This window comes from Dermacentor silvarum, chromosome 1, assembly GCF_013339745.2.
Source record: "Dermacentor silvarum isolate Dsil-2018 chromosome 1, BIME_Dsil_1.4, whole genome shotgun sequence".
Taxonomy (NCBI): Eukaryota; Metazoa; Arthropoda; class Arachnida; order Ixodida; family Ixodidae; genus Dermacentor; species Dermacentor silvarum.
In genome coordinates, this window is record NC_051154.1 from 422998240 (window position 1) to 423016472 (window position 18233).

General features: G+C 49.1%; 1 protein-coding gene across 1 annotated transcript in view; it reads left to right on the forward strand.

Moving 5' to 3' along the window:
• The window catches only part of LOC119437631 (Golgi-associated plant pathogenesis-related protein 1), a 156257-nt gene that overhangs the window by 116628 nt on the left and 21396 nt on the right, over window positions 1–18233 (forward strand). Inside the window, exon 4 of the mRNA XM_037704625.2 lies at window positions 8618–8747. Coding sequence (XP_037560553.1) covers window positions 8618–8747 — 130 coding nt within the window. The remainder of the gene's footprint in view (window positions 1–8617; window positions 8748–18233) is intronic.

Below are 18233 nucleotides of genomic sequence, written 5' to 3' on the forward strand. Positions count from 1 at the left end.
CTTTGGGGTAGCCGGGCCATAAACACTCGAGGAAGACAGCTTCTTGACTTCATAAACAGCAATGGTCTTGACATCCTCAACGACGGCTCACCAACATATTTGCGAGGCACAACGTACAGCAGCTGTCTCGATTTAGCTATCGCTTCACGATGCCTTTCGTCTTCTGCTGCCTGGTGCACAGATGCTGAAACGTGCGGCAGTGATCACCTACCTACTTATGTACAATTGAGATGGTTCACGAGACTCCCTAATCATCATGCACAACGCACTGACTGGGATGCTTTTCAAAACAAACTGGAAGACTCCTGCGGCTGTATAACTTCCCCGCAAGAGATCGAAGAGCGAATTACAGCAGCAATGCACGCAACAACAGACATCGTCGCAACATCACATTCCAGAACATCCGTTGATGTTGTATATGAGCATCTGCGGGCGGTGCGCCGTCGCGCCGAGAGGAAATACAGGCGAACTAAATTGCTATCAGACTTGAGGACGTCACGTCGTGTGCAAAAGAAAATTCAAAGACGCTTAGAAAAGCTCGACAGACAGCGTTGGAGGTCCTTTTGCAGCAGCCTGGACCCAAGAAAACCATTGTCCACGATATGGCATGTTGTACGAGCCTTGCCATCTACTCCACAACAACGACGTCCTTTCCGAGCTCTGGCTATCAATCAGATGCGCAGTGAGAAGGAGATCGCGGAAGATTTCTGCTTACATCTCTCCGGCTCTACAACAGTGGTATCTACGCTGTTCAGGTGCGCTCCCCCAACAGTGGACGATCGTCTCGACCTTCCATTCACGCTGCAAGAGCTACGTGCTGCGATCTCTTCTTCAATACGCTCAAGTGCGCCAGGGCCTGATGGCATTACCTATTCTACCCTACGCCATCTGGGCCCTCGAGCGACTGAAGAGCTTCTGGCTTTATATAATCTCTCTTGGGCCTCGGGAACTGTGCCTGCACATTGGAAGACAAGCAAGATCGTGGCATTATTGAAGCCAGGCAAGTCACCCCATGATATGCTTTCCTACAGACCAGTGGCGCTTGCCAGTTGTATAGGAAAAACCATGGAACGGATGGTTTTGATGCGTCTAGAATGGTTTTTGGAGAAGCGTAATATATATCCAGACGCTATGACAGGTTTCCGAAAGGGTAGGTCGTCAATCGACAGCGTTATTGATCTAGTAACGACTGTTGAACATCAGAAACGTCGCCGTCGATTGACGGCTGCTGTCTTTCTGGATATCAAGGGTGCATTTGACAATGTTCTACATGATGCAATTTTAAATGCCCTTGAGGAATATGGCATTGGTGGCCGTATGCACCAGTGGATAGCCAGCTATCTTCGAGATAGAACGATATTTATGACAACTCTAGACGGTCATACAAGGAACCATCCTGTCTATCGTGGGGTGCCTCAAGGAGGTGTACTGAGCCCAACCTTATTTAATGTTGTTCTCGTTGGACTCGTCAAAGAACTCACAGGCGCAGTCTCGGTCTCTGTGTATGCAGATGACATCTGTATATGGACCACGAGCTTAACACGCTTACAAGTACAAACGAAGCTACAGCGTGCAGTGTCAATAACGTCGCAATACCTAAATAGTCGTGGACTTCAGCTCTCACCGACTAAGAGTGCAGCCATGGCATTTACGCGGAAGTCAATGGCCTGCTACCCCGTCATGATTGATGGCAAGAATATACCTTCGGTAACCCACTATAAGTTTCTCGGAGTCACCATCGACCGTGACTTATCTTGGTCGAAACACATCTCTGCATTGAGAAAAAAGCTGGACAGCTTTGCCCAAATCATTCGACATATGTCTGGAAAATCGTGGGGGCCATCCCAATCATCTCTTCTGCAGCTCTACCAGGCACTTTTTGTTGGATACCTCCGCTACAGCGCACCTGTACTTTCTCGGATTAGTTCATCTGCCCTCCGCACACTTGAAGGAGCTCAGGCTCGCGCACTAAGACTTTGCCTAGGGTTACCACGATGTACTTCCACATGGGGCACTATTGCAGAGGCACGCGCATGCCCAGCTCGAGTGTATCTGCAACATGAGCCAATGCGAGTGCATTTAAGGCTACTGACAAGGCATAGGAATCATCCACTGACAAATGTCACAAGTATACGGCCTGACGCCGCCTACTCAGGAGCCGTATTGTCGCAACGGGATCTACTACCGTCGGACTTCGCACCACATGGCATACCGGAAGATCCACTCTGGACGATGGCAAAGCCGACGGTGAAAATCTCAATCCCCGGAATAACGAAAAAGTCGAAAATGCCACTTGCGGGTCTCAAACATTTCGCGTTATCCTACATTGCTTACAAGTACGGATATACCGAACATGTTTTTGCAGATGGTTCTGTTACACAGACCTCTTCCGCGGCAGCTTACACGGTACCTGCAATGGGGATTACGCAGCGGTTCAAGATAGGACACAAAACATCGTCGACAGCAGCTGAGTTGACCGGCATTCGAGAAGCAGTCCGCTGCATACTACAACAAAACCTCGCTAACTGGACAGTGTTCTGCGACTCAAAACCGGCGCTGCAACTCATAAGCAATTATATGAATCCCAGAAGCGCATATAGCCCTCTAATCTACGACATCATGGCTCTGCTTACTGAGGCGTCTCAATCCGGACATACCATTGCACTGCAGTGGATTCCCAGCCACTGTGGAATAGCCGGAAATGAGCAGGTTGATGCGGAAGCAAAAATGGCGCACACTGACGGGAAGATTATAAAACTTCCCTTTTGCCGTTATGACATCAACGCCTTGCTACACAACTCCATCAAAACGTCTATGGAGCGACAATGGGACAACCCCGAACATCGGCAAGAGCGCCTCTATAGACTTGACGCCGGTTTGCGATTCCGACTTCCGCTTCGGATGCGGAGAGGCCAGGAAACACTAATCCATCGATTACGGCTTGGTGTGGCGTACACTCGCAAATACCTTCACAAGATTGGACGAGAACGGGACCCTGATTGTAGCGTCTGTCACACTCCCGAGACAATAGAACACATACTTTGCGTGTGCCCTCAATATGCGACCGAACGAAGGACACTAAAACGTAGTGTTGACTCTTTGGACTCCCGCCCCTTTTCGGAAGCCAAGATTTTAGGCGCATGGAGAAGCGTTGATCATGCCCAGCGCACCATAAGATCACTTTTGAACTTTATGTGTGAGACGGGCTTAGACGATCGTCTCTAGGACCTGTGCAGTGTGCAGTGCGCGAAATGTGTTTGTGCGATGACGTTCTGTGCGGACAACACTACTCCTGCGTGTAGTGTATGAAAAGTGCACAACCGCGTATTGGACAACGTGTGTAAATAGTAGCTCCTTGTACGATATCATAATCACCTGTCACCTACCTCTCTCTGTATCACCCACTTCCCCTTACCCCAGTGAGGAGTAGCAGGCTAGAGACACGCTCTCCAGGCCGACCTCTCCTCCCTTCTCTTCATTAAAATCTACTCTCTCTCTCTATTGGATATATGGTAGTTTTGGGGCATATGCCTATGGGTGTTTTCGATAGGAATGCTGTGACTGTGGAGGTTCGATTACTTAAATGTGTAGAACGGTGCGCCGACATAAAATGCGAATGGCTCTTTGTTAAATGACATAACCCCCCCCCCCCTGTATCAGCACGTGCAAATGCAAATCCAGCCTTTCTATGTCATTTTTTTTTTTGCCTCACATCATTCGACGAGTAACCGATGAATGCAACCGGCCAAATTCGACGATGGTGACCATGTGGGCACCATGTAGTGTCCCCCGCCGTTCACACGTGCTCACTCTGATGAATTGTATGACGATTTATTTAAATGCATCATGGCAAATGAACCAAGAACCACTTTTCACCGCTATAACTGCTCAATTTGTGTCAAGAAGCACATGTAATGCGTCCACAAACTGCACTGGTGCGCTGGGTTTAGTCGTCGTTCAGCGGGGACAACATCGACTGAAATTTATACGCGTACTTTATACCGGTGCTACACGACCACTTTTGATCGCTGTCAAGCCCGATCTGGGTCGAAAGTCTCGACTGCGATTGGCTGCCTTGCGCAGATCGCGCAAAGGAGCCAATCACGACCGAGAAATTTGATCCGGATCGGGCTTGATCGCGATCAAACGTGCGTCGTGTGACACCTGTATTACTGAAGGCCGCCGACGTTTGTGTACGCATTTAAATATTAGAAGCTCAGTTGGGTCACAAGATGCGATGCTTCAACTTAAGCATCAGATAATCGACTATAAAACGCGCTCTACAAGGGCCATCTTGGGCCTTGATCTTAAAAAGGCTTTCGATAATGCCAACCACGCAACCATATTGGAAAACATCGAGCGATTAGGACTAGGGCAACGGACGTATAACTATATCAAGAGCTTTCTATCAGATAGGAAAGCAGTCTTTTCCGTCGGAGGACTCACGTCACCCGAAATCAACATCGGGGGGGCCGGCACGCCGCAAGGCTCTGTCATCTCCCCGATGCTGTTCAATCTCGTCTTGATGGGACTCCCCGAAAAACTAAATCACATAGAGTCCCTCAATCACACAATATATGCGGACGATATTACTATCTGGGTCTGTGATGGCAGCGACGGATCAATAGAACAACGACTCCAGACCGCAATAAACACAGTAGAGGAACACCTCATAGGAACAGGCCTCACATGCTCTGCAGAGAAATCCGAACTTCTCTTATACCGCCCCACACTTAGGGGCAGGCCTCCCAAAGGATACTACAGAAACAAGGCTCATGAGGAAATCAAGCTACACACCAAGAACGGGCGGAATATCCCAATAGTAAATCAGCTCAAGGTACTGGGTCTAATAATCGAGAACAAAGGTACAAACGGGGAAACCATAAGGAAGTTAGACACAAAGGTAACGAACACCATGAGATTAATCAAACGAATTACTAACAAGCACCAGGGTATGAAGGAAGAAATTATCATACGGCTCATACAATCATTCATAATCAGTCAGATCACATACATAGCAGCCTTCCACAATTGGTTTGCAGCTGAAAAGACCAAAATTAACATCCTTATAAAAAGGCATACAAACTAGCACTAGGGATTCCAATCAGTACAAGCACAGATCTATTCCTAAAGTTAGTACTCCACAACACACTGGACGAACTCATAGAAGCGCAACAAACATCCCAGGTGGAACGACTAACCAAAACCAAAACAGGACGGCATATACTACGCAAGCTAGGAATGAATTACCACAATAAATACGGGGAAAAGACGACGATAACGAGAGAAATTCGTGACAAACTCCTAGTAACAAATATACCCAAGAACATGCATCCCGTTTACAACAAGGGCAGACGCACGAGTAGAGCAGAGAAAATGATCCGATGCTATGGCTCAGACGACAGAGCAGCCTTCGTAGACGCGGCTGAATACACACACAGAAATAGCTACGTGGCAGTAGTCGTAGATCACACCCAAAAACCCCTTACAAGCGTGTCAGTTAATACCAAACATTCCGAGACAGCAGAGGAGGTAGCCATTGCACTAGCATTGGTCTCCACAAATGCTCAATACATAATTAGTGATTCTCAGGCGGCCATTGGAAACTATGCTAAGGGTAGGATCTCTCCTGAGGCGTGGCACATCATCATAGTCAACAAAGCAAAATTCTCTAACGCAAAGAAGAACAGCAGGCAATTGCTCTGGTTCCCAGCGCATACGACTCCAGCAATTCACGCAATCAACCCCAACGAGGTAGCACACCGCGAAGCTCGAGGTCTTACTCGCCGAGCTGAGCAAGGAGTGACTTCCATTGGTCAGGGAAACGCGGAGGAGGAGATCTGAAGAGAAAAAGACAGATTAACAAGATTTAGCGATATTACAAAATTCTATCAAAATCAGAGGCGAATATTACCACCGCCTCACACTAAACTGAACAGAACTGAGTCCGTTGCTTGGAGGCGATTACAAACAGAAACCTATGTGAGTCCCGTGAAGTTAAAGACTTTCTACCCCGAGATATACGCCAGCGATATATGCAAGCTATGCAAGTCTGCTAGAGCCACCCTTCAACACATGTTGTGGGGATGCACAATATATCAAGAAAAAATGGCAGTCTCCCCGGAAAATCTACGGGCGCGGTGGTCGGCCACGCTGCTCAGCTCAGAACTCCAAGACCAACTTTGGGCCGTCCAGCGAGCCATGGATGCCGTGCGGGAGCAACAGCTCCCAGTGGCCATCTAGGCGGCCCCAGGCCCGGGTCTCCCAATCGCCGGATTTAAAATAAAGTTATGTCATGTCACTCATTTGGGTCTGCTTCCAGTACAATGTAGAATGCAAGCTCAGACATCGAGAGAGAGAGAGTTCTTGTCGGCGCGGAGTTCTTGTCGGCGCGGCCCCTCGGTGGTTGATCTCCCAGTGTATACCGGTTTGACGACGATCGGCAGGGCGACCTGTTTTTGTCAGCGAGGTTGGAAAGAAAGTAAGGAAAATCGCACATCTTGGCATTTCCGCCGTGTAGTCGATTGCTATATACAACGCCGCCGCTACTATAACGACTATACTGCTACTATACATATATCGCCGCTTCTCCATGTCTATAGATTTTGAGTATCCTGTGCAGTTTCTGACCGTATAATGATCACTCAGTTTTAATGATGGAAGGGCATCCTTGGCCCCAAAAAAGAACCATGACTATCGATACGTGCTGTGCTGCTAGCTATAGGCGCAATTGGGCCATTATTATCTAAGGATTACTTTCGCTCGATTATATTCCTTCATCATCGTCCACCGTTCGCGGTCGCCCGGTCCCGGTGATAACGTGGGTGGAGCTGTGCTCGGACCACTAACGAAGCTCGGAAAGAAATAGCATTACAATAGAGAAAGAGAAAGAGTGGTACAAGCTTTAATGACATACTGGAGATGTTAGCGTGGCTGATCGCCTGATATGCTACTCCAGGTGCTGGATGATGATTATGATATATACAGTGATAATCACAGCATTACAATAGAATCGTTACATTATACTGCCCCTGGTCGTTGAACATATTGCTGTCCTTGTGGAAGAAGGCATGTCATACAGCGTGGATATACGATCAGCTGATTGTAGCCTGGCAACCGACGTGCCGCCGTAGGTCGCGGTTTTGACGACCCAAGCTACATATCGACATGGCGGTCACCTCTTTGTGGGAGGAGCTTCCAACTCACGATGCGAGTCGCCGATTCTAATGAACAGCTACACTTATCACTGCAACGTGATACCTTAAAGCTTCCGTCGATATTTGCTTAATATTAACCATCATCACAGGAACACTTTCAGGGATCATGGAAGCCAACATTTATTAAACTGCTGAGCGAAAAGTATTGGATGGCTGCTACATGGCCAGATTCAGTGCTTGCTGAATGGCTAGTTCACCCTGTATATATATATATATATATATACAGTGAAGTGGTGCTATGTCCACCCAGAGCATGCTCTGGTTGCACATATTCGCACATGACTGCGTAGATTAAACATGGGGCTTAACGAACTAAATAAAAAAAAGCCACATAGCAGTTTGTTCACTTTACGATGAAGCAGTGCTGTCTTACTTAGGTCTATGTCCACAACAACAAATGCATAGCGCTTTAACATACTTGATTAAGAGATCAAACACAGACTAACTGTTCTGCTGGGCTGTGCAACTTGCATTTAATGAAGCGTTTACGGTTGAAGTTTTCTGATAGTGGTGGGCGATGGGGGTGTTACGGTGCAGATGTACTTAGTCTGCCAGACTTGCATTCAGTCCGCTATTTTATCGCGACATTTATCTGCTCACTGAGTTCGGTTGTCCCACCGAATTCTATGCCGGCGCCAACAAATCATTAATAAATCTTGTGATTCAGGAAATTGAATTATTTTAATCGAGCAGAATCGGCTATGTTGAAAGCGGTCGTGTGTACAACTGTTGACCTAGCGCTTAATTGTTAGTTTGATGAGCGTTGAAAACGTGGCACGTGGTGATATTGTCATTCAATTCAATCATTCGAGACAATGAAACACACGGATGTCAAAGTGCATGCTGATGACATAGCATTTTATAACTTTGTCGCGGATAGCAGTTTTTCATCGTCACTAAACTCAATTCTGCATCAAGCTTATTCCTACAGCGGCGATCGAAGCACGAGGCATGTTTGAGTATAGCAGGCTCGAATAGTCAACCGTGCCTTTAAAATGACGTGTAGTGATAAGGATGGATTGCAAGGCTAGTTGATGCATGACCATAAATAACTAGATTTTTTTGCGCGAAACAGACGACCACGAAAGGAGTACACACATAGACGTGAGCAGCACCTCTCCCGTCTATGTGTACGTACATTCCTTTGGTGGTCATTCGTTTCATGCAAAACTGTGGTTGTGTCCCTTCTATGTGTGTATTCTTTTTGTGGTCGTCTGTATCGCGCAAAAAAAAACTTTAGCTATTTACCGGTGCGCAGTAGCAGTGCAGTTCACTGCACATGGCCCTCAGCATGGTCAAAAGGACATTTGAGCGAGAGCGTTCAAGTTTTGATAGTCCGCATATATCCCACGCCCTAGTGCGGAATGTCGTGCCGTTATTTACCTCATGCGCACACGCAGCTCTGTGACCTGGCGCAATATTGGGCCAACCACCTGGCCCACACGGACGACTTCTACTACCGGAAGTTCAGGGACGTCGGAGAGAACCTCTTCTGCCGCTGGTCTTACGTGCCGGACTTCGACGTCACAGGTGACCCACATACATACAACACACTCGCGCCCTATCGCTGCAATATCGCACCAGGATTCGTGCTACATAGAACTGTCCAGGAAGAAGGAAGCACGTACTCTTATAAGCATCTAGAGTGACGTGTGCAACCTGCGACGGTGACGTCAGTGGCCATGGCGTTCTGCGGCTGAGCGCGAGCTCGCGGGTTTTATTCCTGACAGCGGCAGCCGGCGTTCTGATGAAGGCGTAACACAAAAAAAAAAATGCGTGTACCTCTATTTAGCAACACGTTAAAGAACCCCAGGTGGGTCTAAATCAATTAATCCGGGGGCCCCCGTACTTAGCTCAAATGAAAGCAAATTGTGTGGTTTAGCATCCCGAGGCAAGACACCGATGATTTAGCACGCACCTAAACCTAAGTGCACGAGCGTTTGTTGCATTCCGCCCCCGTCAGAGGGCGACCGCCGCGGTTGGGAATCGAACCCGCGACCTCGCGTGCTCAGCAGTCTAGAACGCCATACAGAAACTGAGTCATTCACCACGGCGCGTGCCTCACTACTGAAGGCGCCTCTCGTGTGGCCCGTGAGTTGTTTTGGGACGTCGAACGCCGTAGTTCAGTTGTACTTAGTGACGTGAGCTCTCATCGCCACCACACCAATCGTCTTGCCGACCTTTCACGATAATAACTGCAAATTGACTATCGGGGAGAACTGAAATACTCGCAGAGCGCGGTAACTTGAAACGAAATTTAAACAAAAAAATCCGCCTCCATTCCAGACTGTGAAAGTGTATGTAGAGCAAAGCTGTTGCCGACGTTTGACAAGCGCCACAACCACAAGCAACGTACGTCACGCGCGCATGCACGCGTGCGAAAGTGCAGCATACATGCTCATTCCTCTAGGCCGTCCGCCAAGCGCAAGTGCCCTATTGAACTATACTTCATATTTTCAAAGTAAATTGCGCCAGACAATTCGTAAAGTACGAATTACACACAGGCTGCAGACATGATAGCTTCGAATTGTAATTCGAATATACAGAATTACGGCATCGTCACGTGACGATATCGAATGATGACGTGGTCTGATGACGTCATCGCGTCAAATGTGACCTCACGCTATGACGTCTCTGTTAAGTGATGATGTCACCTGATAGCGTCACGTGATGCCTCTTTGAGAAGCAGCACACTGTGCGCTTCCCGCGTCTGTGCACTGTCATCTGGAATCGCCCAACATTTTTTTGTGTGAGCACCGCGCACGCAGACACGAAAAATCCCCGACCAACTAGAGGCTAACAGCTTCGCTGTAAAGCAGTTGCGCGTCGCATTGCGTGGCCGTATCAATTCATAACGCAACCGTGTTGCTGCATTAAAACCACTTCTTCACTTCGGCCTCTGTGATGAAACGCGACAATTTGAATGTCGGTCACACTCTGGAAATTCAAAGTCTATCGCAAAAATCGTTAAGCACATTCGCGGGCCGAACGTTGCTCATACGCGACAAATGATGAGCAGTATAGTTGAACAATTGAGCGGTGTCGCTGGAGCCAACGTCTCGACAAGGGGGCTTGTCAAGGGCCCTGATGAACACAATAAGTCTCCTTGTCGAAACATTGGCTGAACGCGACACTCCTTGTTCAACTACTGCTCATCACTTCAACCCTCCGTGCACCATCCTGTGAACTTCTGTCTTCTTTGGATTCATACAAGACAAAGCAATATATCAGGAAAGACTGCCGTTTACGCATTTTTTTTTCCCTGGGAATTCTAATCGCAACCGTTTCTATGCGTATATAACCTAAAATAAAGCGTGTTCCAGCCAAGACGGCTTAGGATCGACGTTGTTCAACGAGGCCCGCTTTATTGCTTTCTTTGAACCCTTCAACAGCACAGTACACTGTGTCCTATATTTACACGAGACATGGCACGAACAATAACTGCGCGATCGATCGAAGCTATCACGCTGTAGAATTAATGTTATGAGAGCCTCATTCGTGAAAAAAAGTGTGTGTGTATTTTTTTTTTTTTTTTTTTTTGGGGGGGGGGGGGGGCACGAAAGGGCTGGCAGCTCGCCAACGGAAGTTCGAGAACTTCAAACAGAGCGCATGTAATGGGCGGAGATAGCACGCAACATAAACCTATAGAGAAAAGATAAGGGAACTTGAAAAAGACAATCAACATTAAACTTTGCATTCTAATGGCGCACAAGGCTGACGGAAGTCGTTTTTATGCAGTCTGCTCCTCACAAATCGCCCGCGTCGTTTCATTACAAGCGCCAGTAATTTTTCAGTCGCGTGCTCATGTGACCGTGAGGACACGTCTCGTAAGTGGATGGCGGGTACTAACGTGCAGTCTAGTCCCAAAAGTTTAAATGTCGCGGCATTCTTAGCTGCGGTCCCGCCTGGCCCCTCTGCGTTGGCGCTGCGCTTGTCGGCAGTTCACTATACGCAGCGAGAATGGGCTGCCAGCAGAGGCAGGCCAACCGTAAAGTTGCAACATACTACGGATCTGTTTATTATTATTATTATTATTATTATTATTATTATTATTATTATTATTATTATTATTATTATTATTATTATTATTATTATTATTATTATTATTATTATTATTATTATTATTAGTTCAAACAAATTTTCTAAAAAATTGCCTGTGACGGACAGCGCTCCTCCGCCTTCTCATGTATATTTTTGAAAGAAAAAGAGAGACAGAAGCAAGGACAGGCAAGGAGGTCAATTACAAGACGCATGTCCTGACTTGCTGTAATTGATACGTAAAAAAATTACGAGCGCAGAAGTAAAAACAAACACGTAACACACATACAAGGGTAGCAAACAGGAGTTTGCTACCCTGCACAGGGGGAAAGAGATGTAGGTGCCAAAAGAGGGCGAAAGATAGGAGAGCAGAAACACTAGAGCACAGTTGAAGACGTGCACCAGGTCTATAAACAGCGGCGGAGACCTGTCAACTGGAGGTACTGTACCAGCGCACTCGCGGAATTCTGCGACTGCGACGCACGCGGTCAGTGGCGATTTAGCGGTAAATGCGATCGAAATTTTGCGTTAGCATTACGTCGACATCGCACCTCTTTGACGTCCCGAATCCAAGATTGAAACCGCGTTCACCACATTGCAAGGTGTTGTTCAGGGGCTCCGCTCGACACGCGTCCTGCCTCTTCGAGGAGAGAAGTGCAACTGGCGGTGGTCCGCAGCAGACCACCGGCAGTTGCACTAAATCATCATCATCAGCCTATTTTTATGTCCACTGCAGGACGAAGGCCTCTCCCAGCGATCTCCAATTACCCCTGTCTTGCGCTAGCTGATTCCAACTTGCGCCTGCAAATTGCCTAACTTCATCACCCCACCTAGTTTTCTGCCGTCCTCGACTGCGCTTCCCTTCTCTTGGTATCCATTCTGTAACCCTAATGGTCCACCGGTTATCCATCCTACGCATTACATGGTCTGCCCAGCTACATTTCTTTCTCTTAATGTCAACTAGAATATCGGCCATCCCCGTTTGCTCTCTGATCCGCACCGCTCTCTTCCCGTCTCTTAACGTTACGCCTAACATTTTTTTCGTTCCATCGCTCTTTGTGTGGTCCTTAACTTGTTCTCGAGCTTCTTTGTTGACCTCCAAGTTTCTGCCCCATATGTTAGCACCGGTAGAATGCAATGATTGTACACTTTTTTTTTCCAACGACAGTGGTAAGCTTCCAGCCAGGATTTTGTAATGCCTGCCGTATGCACTCTAACCCATTTTTATTCTTCTGTGAATTTCCTTCTCAAGGTCAGGGTCGCCTGTGAGTAATTGACCTAGATGAACGTATACTCCTGCATAGACTCTAGAGCCTGACTAGCGATCGTGAATTCTTGTCCCCTTGCAAGTCATCAATCAGGTAATTTAGAAATCTGCGGAGTACAATCAACCTCTCTATATGGCTTTCATGGATTATGAAAAGGAATTTGATTCATTAGAGATACCAGCAGTCATGGAGGCATTGCGTAATCAAGGAGTACAGAAGGCGTATACAAGAAAATCTCGGGAAATATCTACAAAGATTCCACAGCTACCTTGGTTCTCCACAAGAAAAGTAGAAAATTACCTATCTAGAGAGGGGTCAGCCAAGGAGACGATCTCTCCTATGCCATTCACTGCATGCTTAGAAGCATACAAGCTATTAGACTGGGAATGCTTCGGAGTGAGGATCAACGACGAATATCTCAACAACCTTATGTTTGCAGATGACATTGTCTTGTTCAGCAACACTGGGGATGAATTGCAACAAATGATCGAGGACCTCAACCAAGAAAGTGAAAGAGTGGGGTTGAAGATGAATATGCAAAAGACAAATATAATGTTCAATATATATATATATATATATATATATATATATATATATATTGAAAGGGGGATTTATTAAAACTCGTCCGAGGGATCGCAAGTGGCTTTTTTAGGCACAGTCCTAGCTGTTGGCATCCGTAGCTCGAGCTCGGGTCTCGCGCCGAAGCAATGGCAGTGCCCACGGCGCCTACATGCATATTCCCCACTACAATTGCCCCCGCTGCAAAGGTGAGCCATCCTGGCGACCTAAGGTGATGACACGATGAGGGGGTCGTGGTACGGCTTCAGGCGGCTGATGTGAACCGTCTCGCGGCCACGGCGACGCTTGTCCGAAGAAGGTGTCACCGGTTCGACCACGTAGTTGACAGGCGATGTACATGCGACGATCTGGTACGGACCCTGATATTTTGGAGCAAGCTTTGGGCTAAGGCCTGGAGATTGGAATGGCAGCAGAAGCCAAACGTGAGAATCCACGGCAAAGGACTGTGTTGGCTGGTCGTGGTCGCGGCGATCTTTTTGGATGCCTTGGGTATCCGACGTGAATGAGCGAGCCAGTTGACGGCACTCTTCAGCATGTCGAGCAACTTCTGAAAGCGGGGTGAATTCAGAGGCGTCCGGGTGATACGGAAGTACGGTGTCAAGGGTAGATGATGGTTCACGTCCATAAAGAAGAAAAAATGGTGAGAAGCCTGTGGTAGCCTGAGTGGCGGTATTGTACACGTAAGTCACAAAAGGGAGGACGTCGTCCCAATTGGAATGATCCGACGCAACGTACATTGTGAGCATGTCACCAAGAGTGCGGTTGAACCGTTCCGTTAGACCGTTAGTCTGTGGGTGATACGCCGTAGTGGTGCGGTGAATAGTGCGGCACGCTGTCAGTAGCTCATTAATAACGTCCGACAAGAAGACGCGGCCTCGGTCGCTGAGCAGCTCTCGCGGTGCGCCGTGCCGTAAGATGAAATGCCGTAAGAGGAACGCTGCGACATCGCGAGCAGCAGCCGAAGCAAGTGCGGCAGTTTCGGCGTATCTTGTTAGGTGGTCTACTGCGACAATTATCCAACGATTTCCGTTAGCAGTGCATGGAAGGGGCCCATAAAGGTCGATCCCGACTCGGTTAAAAGGACGTGCAGGACACGGTAAAGGTTGCAGTGGGCCTGTCGTATGAGGAGTTGTCTTGCGTCGCTGACAGGCTGCACATGACCGAATGTATTTGCGCACTTAATACATGCCTCTCCAGTAGTACCGCTGGCGGAGCCGCTCGTACGTTTTCAGGACGCCAGCATGTGCTTGTTGTGGGTCGGCGTGGAAATAAGTGCATATGTCGGAACGCAAATGGCGAGGGATGACGAGCAGCCATTTGCGACCGTCTGGCTGATAGTTCCGGCGGTACAAGATGGCATTCCGCAGCACAAAATGGGTGGCTTGGCGGCGAAGGGCTCGAGGGCATGTATCCGTTGAGTAGTTAGAATGTCAATGAGAGACGCAATCCACGGATCCTTTCTCTGTTCAGAAGGCATGTCAGAAACAGTAAGCGCAGCAACCGGGCAGTCCGTGGATGCGGGTTGCGTGTCGTCGGATCGCATGGGTGACCGGGAGAGGGCATCCGCGTCAGAATGTTGACTCCCGGAGCGATAGATGACGCGAATGTCAAATTCCTGGAGTCGAAGAGCCCAACGTCCAAGACGCCCCGACGGGTCTTTCAGTGACGCAAGCCAGCACAACGCGTGGTGGTCTGTCACAACGTCAAAGGGATGGCCATACAAGTAAGGGCGAAATTTGCTTAAAGCCCAAACTATAGCCAAACACTCTTTTTCTGTTACAGAATAATTGGTTTCTGCCTTTGTGAGGGCACGACTAGCGTAGGCAACCACATATTCCGGGAAGCCAGGCTTGCGTTGCGCAAGGACGGCTCCAAGACCAACGCCGCTGGCGTCCGTGTGAACTTCGGTCGGAGCACTCGGGTCGTAGTGACGGAGAATTGGCGGTGAGGTAAGTAGACGACGCAGAGTGATGAAGGCTTGTTCACATGCTGGAGTCCAATCACGAAGGTCACCAGGCCCAGCCAGGAGCTTCGTCAGAGGTGCGACGATGCAGGCGAAATTGCGCACAAAGCGATGAAAATAAGAGCAGAGACCGACAAAACTTCTGAGCTCTTTCACTGTAGTCGGCCGCGGAAATTCTGCGACAGCACGAAGCTTGTCAGAGTCGGGGCGGACGCCGTCTTTGGAAACGACGTGACCAAGTATGGTCAACTGGCGGGCTGCGAAGCGGCACTTTTTCAAGTTAAGTTGAAGGCCGGCGGTGGCAAGGCAAGTCAGAACTTCGCGTAGACGAGTGAGGTGAGTGGTGAAATCAGGGGAGAAAACTACTACGTCGTCTAAGTAACACAAACACGTCTTCCATTTGAGGTCTCGCGAAAGATTGTCCATCATTCTTTCGAATGTCGCAGGTGCATTGCATAGGCCGAATGGCATCACCGTAAATTCATACAGGCCGTCAGGCGTAATGAAAGCTGTCTTCGAGCGGTCGGACTCATCCATCGGGACTTGCCAATAACCCGATCGCAAGTCCAAAGAAGAAAAGAATTCGGCACCATGTAGACAATCCAGGGCGTCATCTATACGCGGTAGAGGGTAGACATCTTTTCGTGTAATCTTGTTAAGGCGACGATAGTTCACACAGAAACGAATCGAGCCATCTTTTTTCTTAACTAGTACCACGGGAGACGACCAAGGACTACAGGAAGGTCTGATAACGCCACGTTCAAGCATGTCCGCAACTTGCTCAGTAATGACACGACGCTCGGTGGATGACACGCGGTACGGTCGCTGGCGTAATGGTGCGTGTCGCCCCGTATCAATGTGGTGAGAAACGGTACTTGTGCGGCCTAATGATGCTTGCTTCAAGTCAAAAGAGGCGTGAAAGTCAGTTAAAAGGGTAAGTAGGCGCTCACGTTGTGTCGGGTCGAGGTCATCGGCAATAGAGCGACAAAAAACATCTGGTGAGATCCGATCAGATGGCACATGGGGCGTCAGTGCTGTTACGTTAGTTGTAGCCTGGTCGTCGGCAGCAGGGAAAGACACAATAACGTCATCGTCCACAGTCTGGATGGTGCCAATAGTCTCGCCACAGCGCAAAGCCAAAACGTGGGAATTTGGGTTAGAAACCAGTATTTCCGCAGCACCATGGTGAACCGTGAGGAGGGCGAAAGGCAACGATATAGGGTGGCGGCGACTGAAGACGGCAGCGGGTTTGAACAAGACCGTCGCGTCGGCAAGCGATGTGCATGAAAGAGGGACAAATACAGCACTGTGTGGGGGAAGGTCAGTACCTGAAGCTACACATATCCTGCTAACATCAGGAACTTGCAAGTCGTGAGATGGCAAATTGCGCAGAACGGAGAACTGAACCTCAGCACGTGCACAGTCAATGACGGCATGATGGCGCGACAGACAATCCCAGCTGAGAATCACATCGTGGGAGCAACAGGTTAGCACAAAGAATTCAATCGAGTACAAAATGTCTCGAATCAGCACCCTGGCAGTGCACATAGCGACGGGCTGAACTTGTTGAGCGGTGGCTGTTCGAAGCGATATTACCGAAGGCGTCATGGTCACTTTACGTAATAAACGACAAAGCTTTTCCCTAATCACGGATATGGCGGCACCTGTATCGACGAGCGCAAAAGATTTGATGCCATCCACTGACACTTCAATAACGTTAGCGGGGGAGAAGCGAGGACTTCGATTTTCCGACGACGACGCAGTTCGTGCCTCAGGAACTGCGGAAATCACTTTTCCGCCTCAGTAGTACTGGCACTGGGCCGACGACGCATAGGTGAGAGGGAGCGGCGGCGAGGGGAAGGCGAGCGACGAGCACCAAAGGGCTGGTACTCCGGAGCTGGGACGTCATCAGCAACGTAGACTTCCGGTGGCGGCTGTTGTGGCATACGAAATGGTCGGAATCCGTAGTTGGGGGCTCGCGTGGTGCCCATGAAGGCCGGGAAACGCCGGCGGCAGAAGCGCGCTACATGTCCCGGCGTGCCGCAGGCGTAGCATATCGGGCGGTTATCAGCAGTGCGCCAAGGATTTGTATCCTGCTGTTGTGCACCGAAGAAGTGAGCCGCCGGCTGCCGAGGCAAAGGCGCAGGAGAGAACAGCGGCGGGCGAGGCGCTGAAGGCGGAGGAGAGAACACCGGTAGGCGAGGAGCCCGTGCAGCTGCCTCAGCATACGTCAGAGGTGCGGCCACGGGAGCCGGCTGAGACGAAGATGGAAGAGCTTCGGTCACTTGCTCTTGAATCATCTGCCGGATCGCTGGAGCCAAAGAGTGAGAAGGCTTCTCCGTGGTCGGCAAAATGGAGAGCTGTCGCGCAACCTCCTCCCGCACAAATTCTTTTATCTGAGTCAGCAAAGCTTTCTGGTTCTCGCCAATAACCAATGCTGCTAGCGAATCTTCCGTGGGTGGTGGGCGTCGAGCTAAGATGCGTTGTTTCCGTAGCTCGTCAAAACTTTGGCACAAGTTTATGACGTCAGCCACAGTACGCGGATCCTTCGCTAACAACATTTGAAAGGCGTCCTCATCAATGCCTTTCATAATGTGTTTTATCTTGTCCTGTTCAGCCATTGACGAATTCACCCGCCTACACAGGTCAATGACATCTTCGATATAGCTGGTGAACGTTTCACCGTGAAGTTGCGCACGCCCACGTAGGCGTTGCTCAGTGCGAAGCTTGCGCACAGCGGGACGCCCGAACACTTCTGCAAAACTGGTCTTGAATGCAGTCCATGTGGTGAAATCGTGTTCGTGGTTGCGGAACCAGAGGTTCGCGACGCCGGTAAGGTAAAACAACACGTTATGCAACTCGGTGACGTCGTCCCACTTATTGTGCCGGCTTACCAGCTCGTACGATGACAACCAATCCTCCACGTCATGATCATCGGTGCCGCTAAAGACGGCAGGATCACGCTGGCGCAACACACCAGAAACGATGACCGCTGGAGGCTGAGGTGTATCTTCCTGGGCGGTGTCGTCAGGCATGGTCGTATAGCAGTGGGTAGCGTCCGGCTTCGGAGTTCCAGTTTTCGAGGTTACCCCGCACCTCCACCAAATGAAAGGGGGATTTATTAAAACTCGTCCGAGGGATCGCAAGTGGCTTTTTTAGGCACAGTCC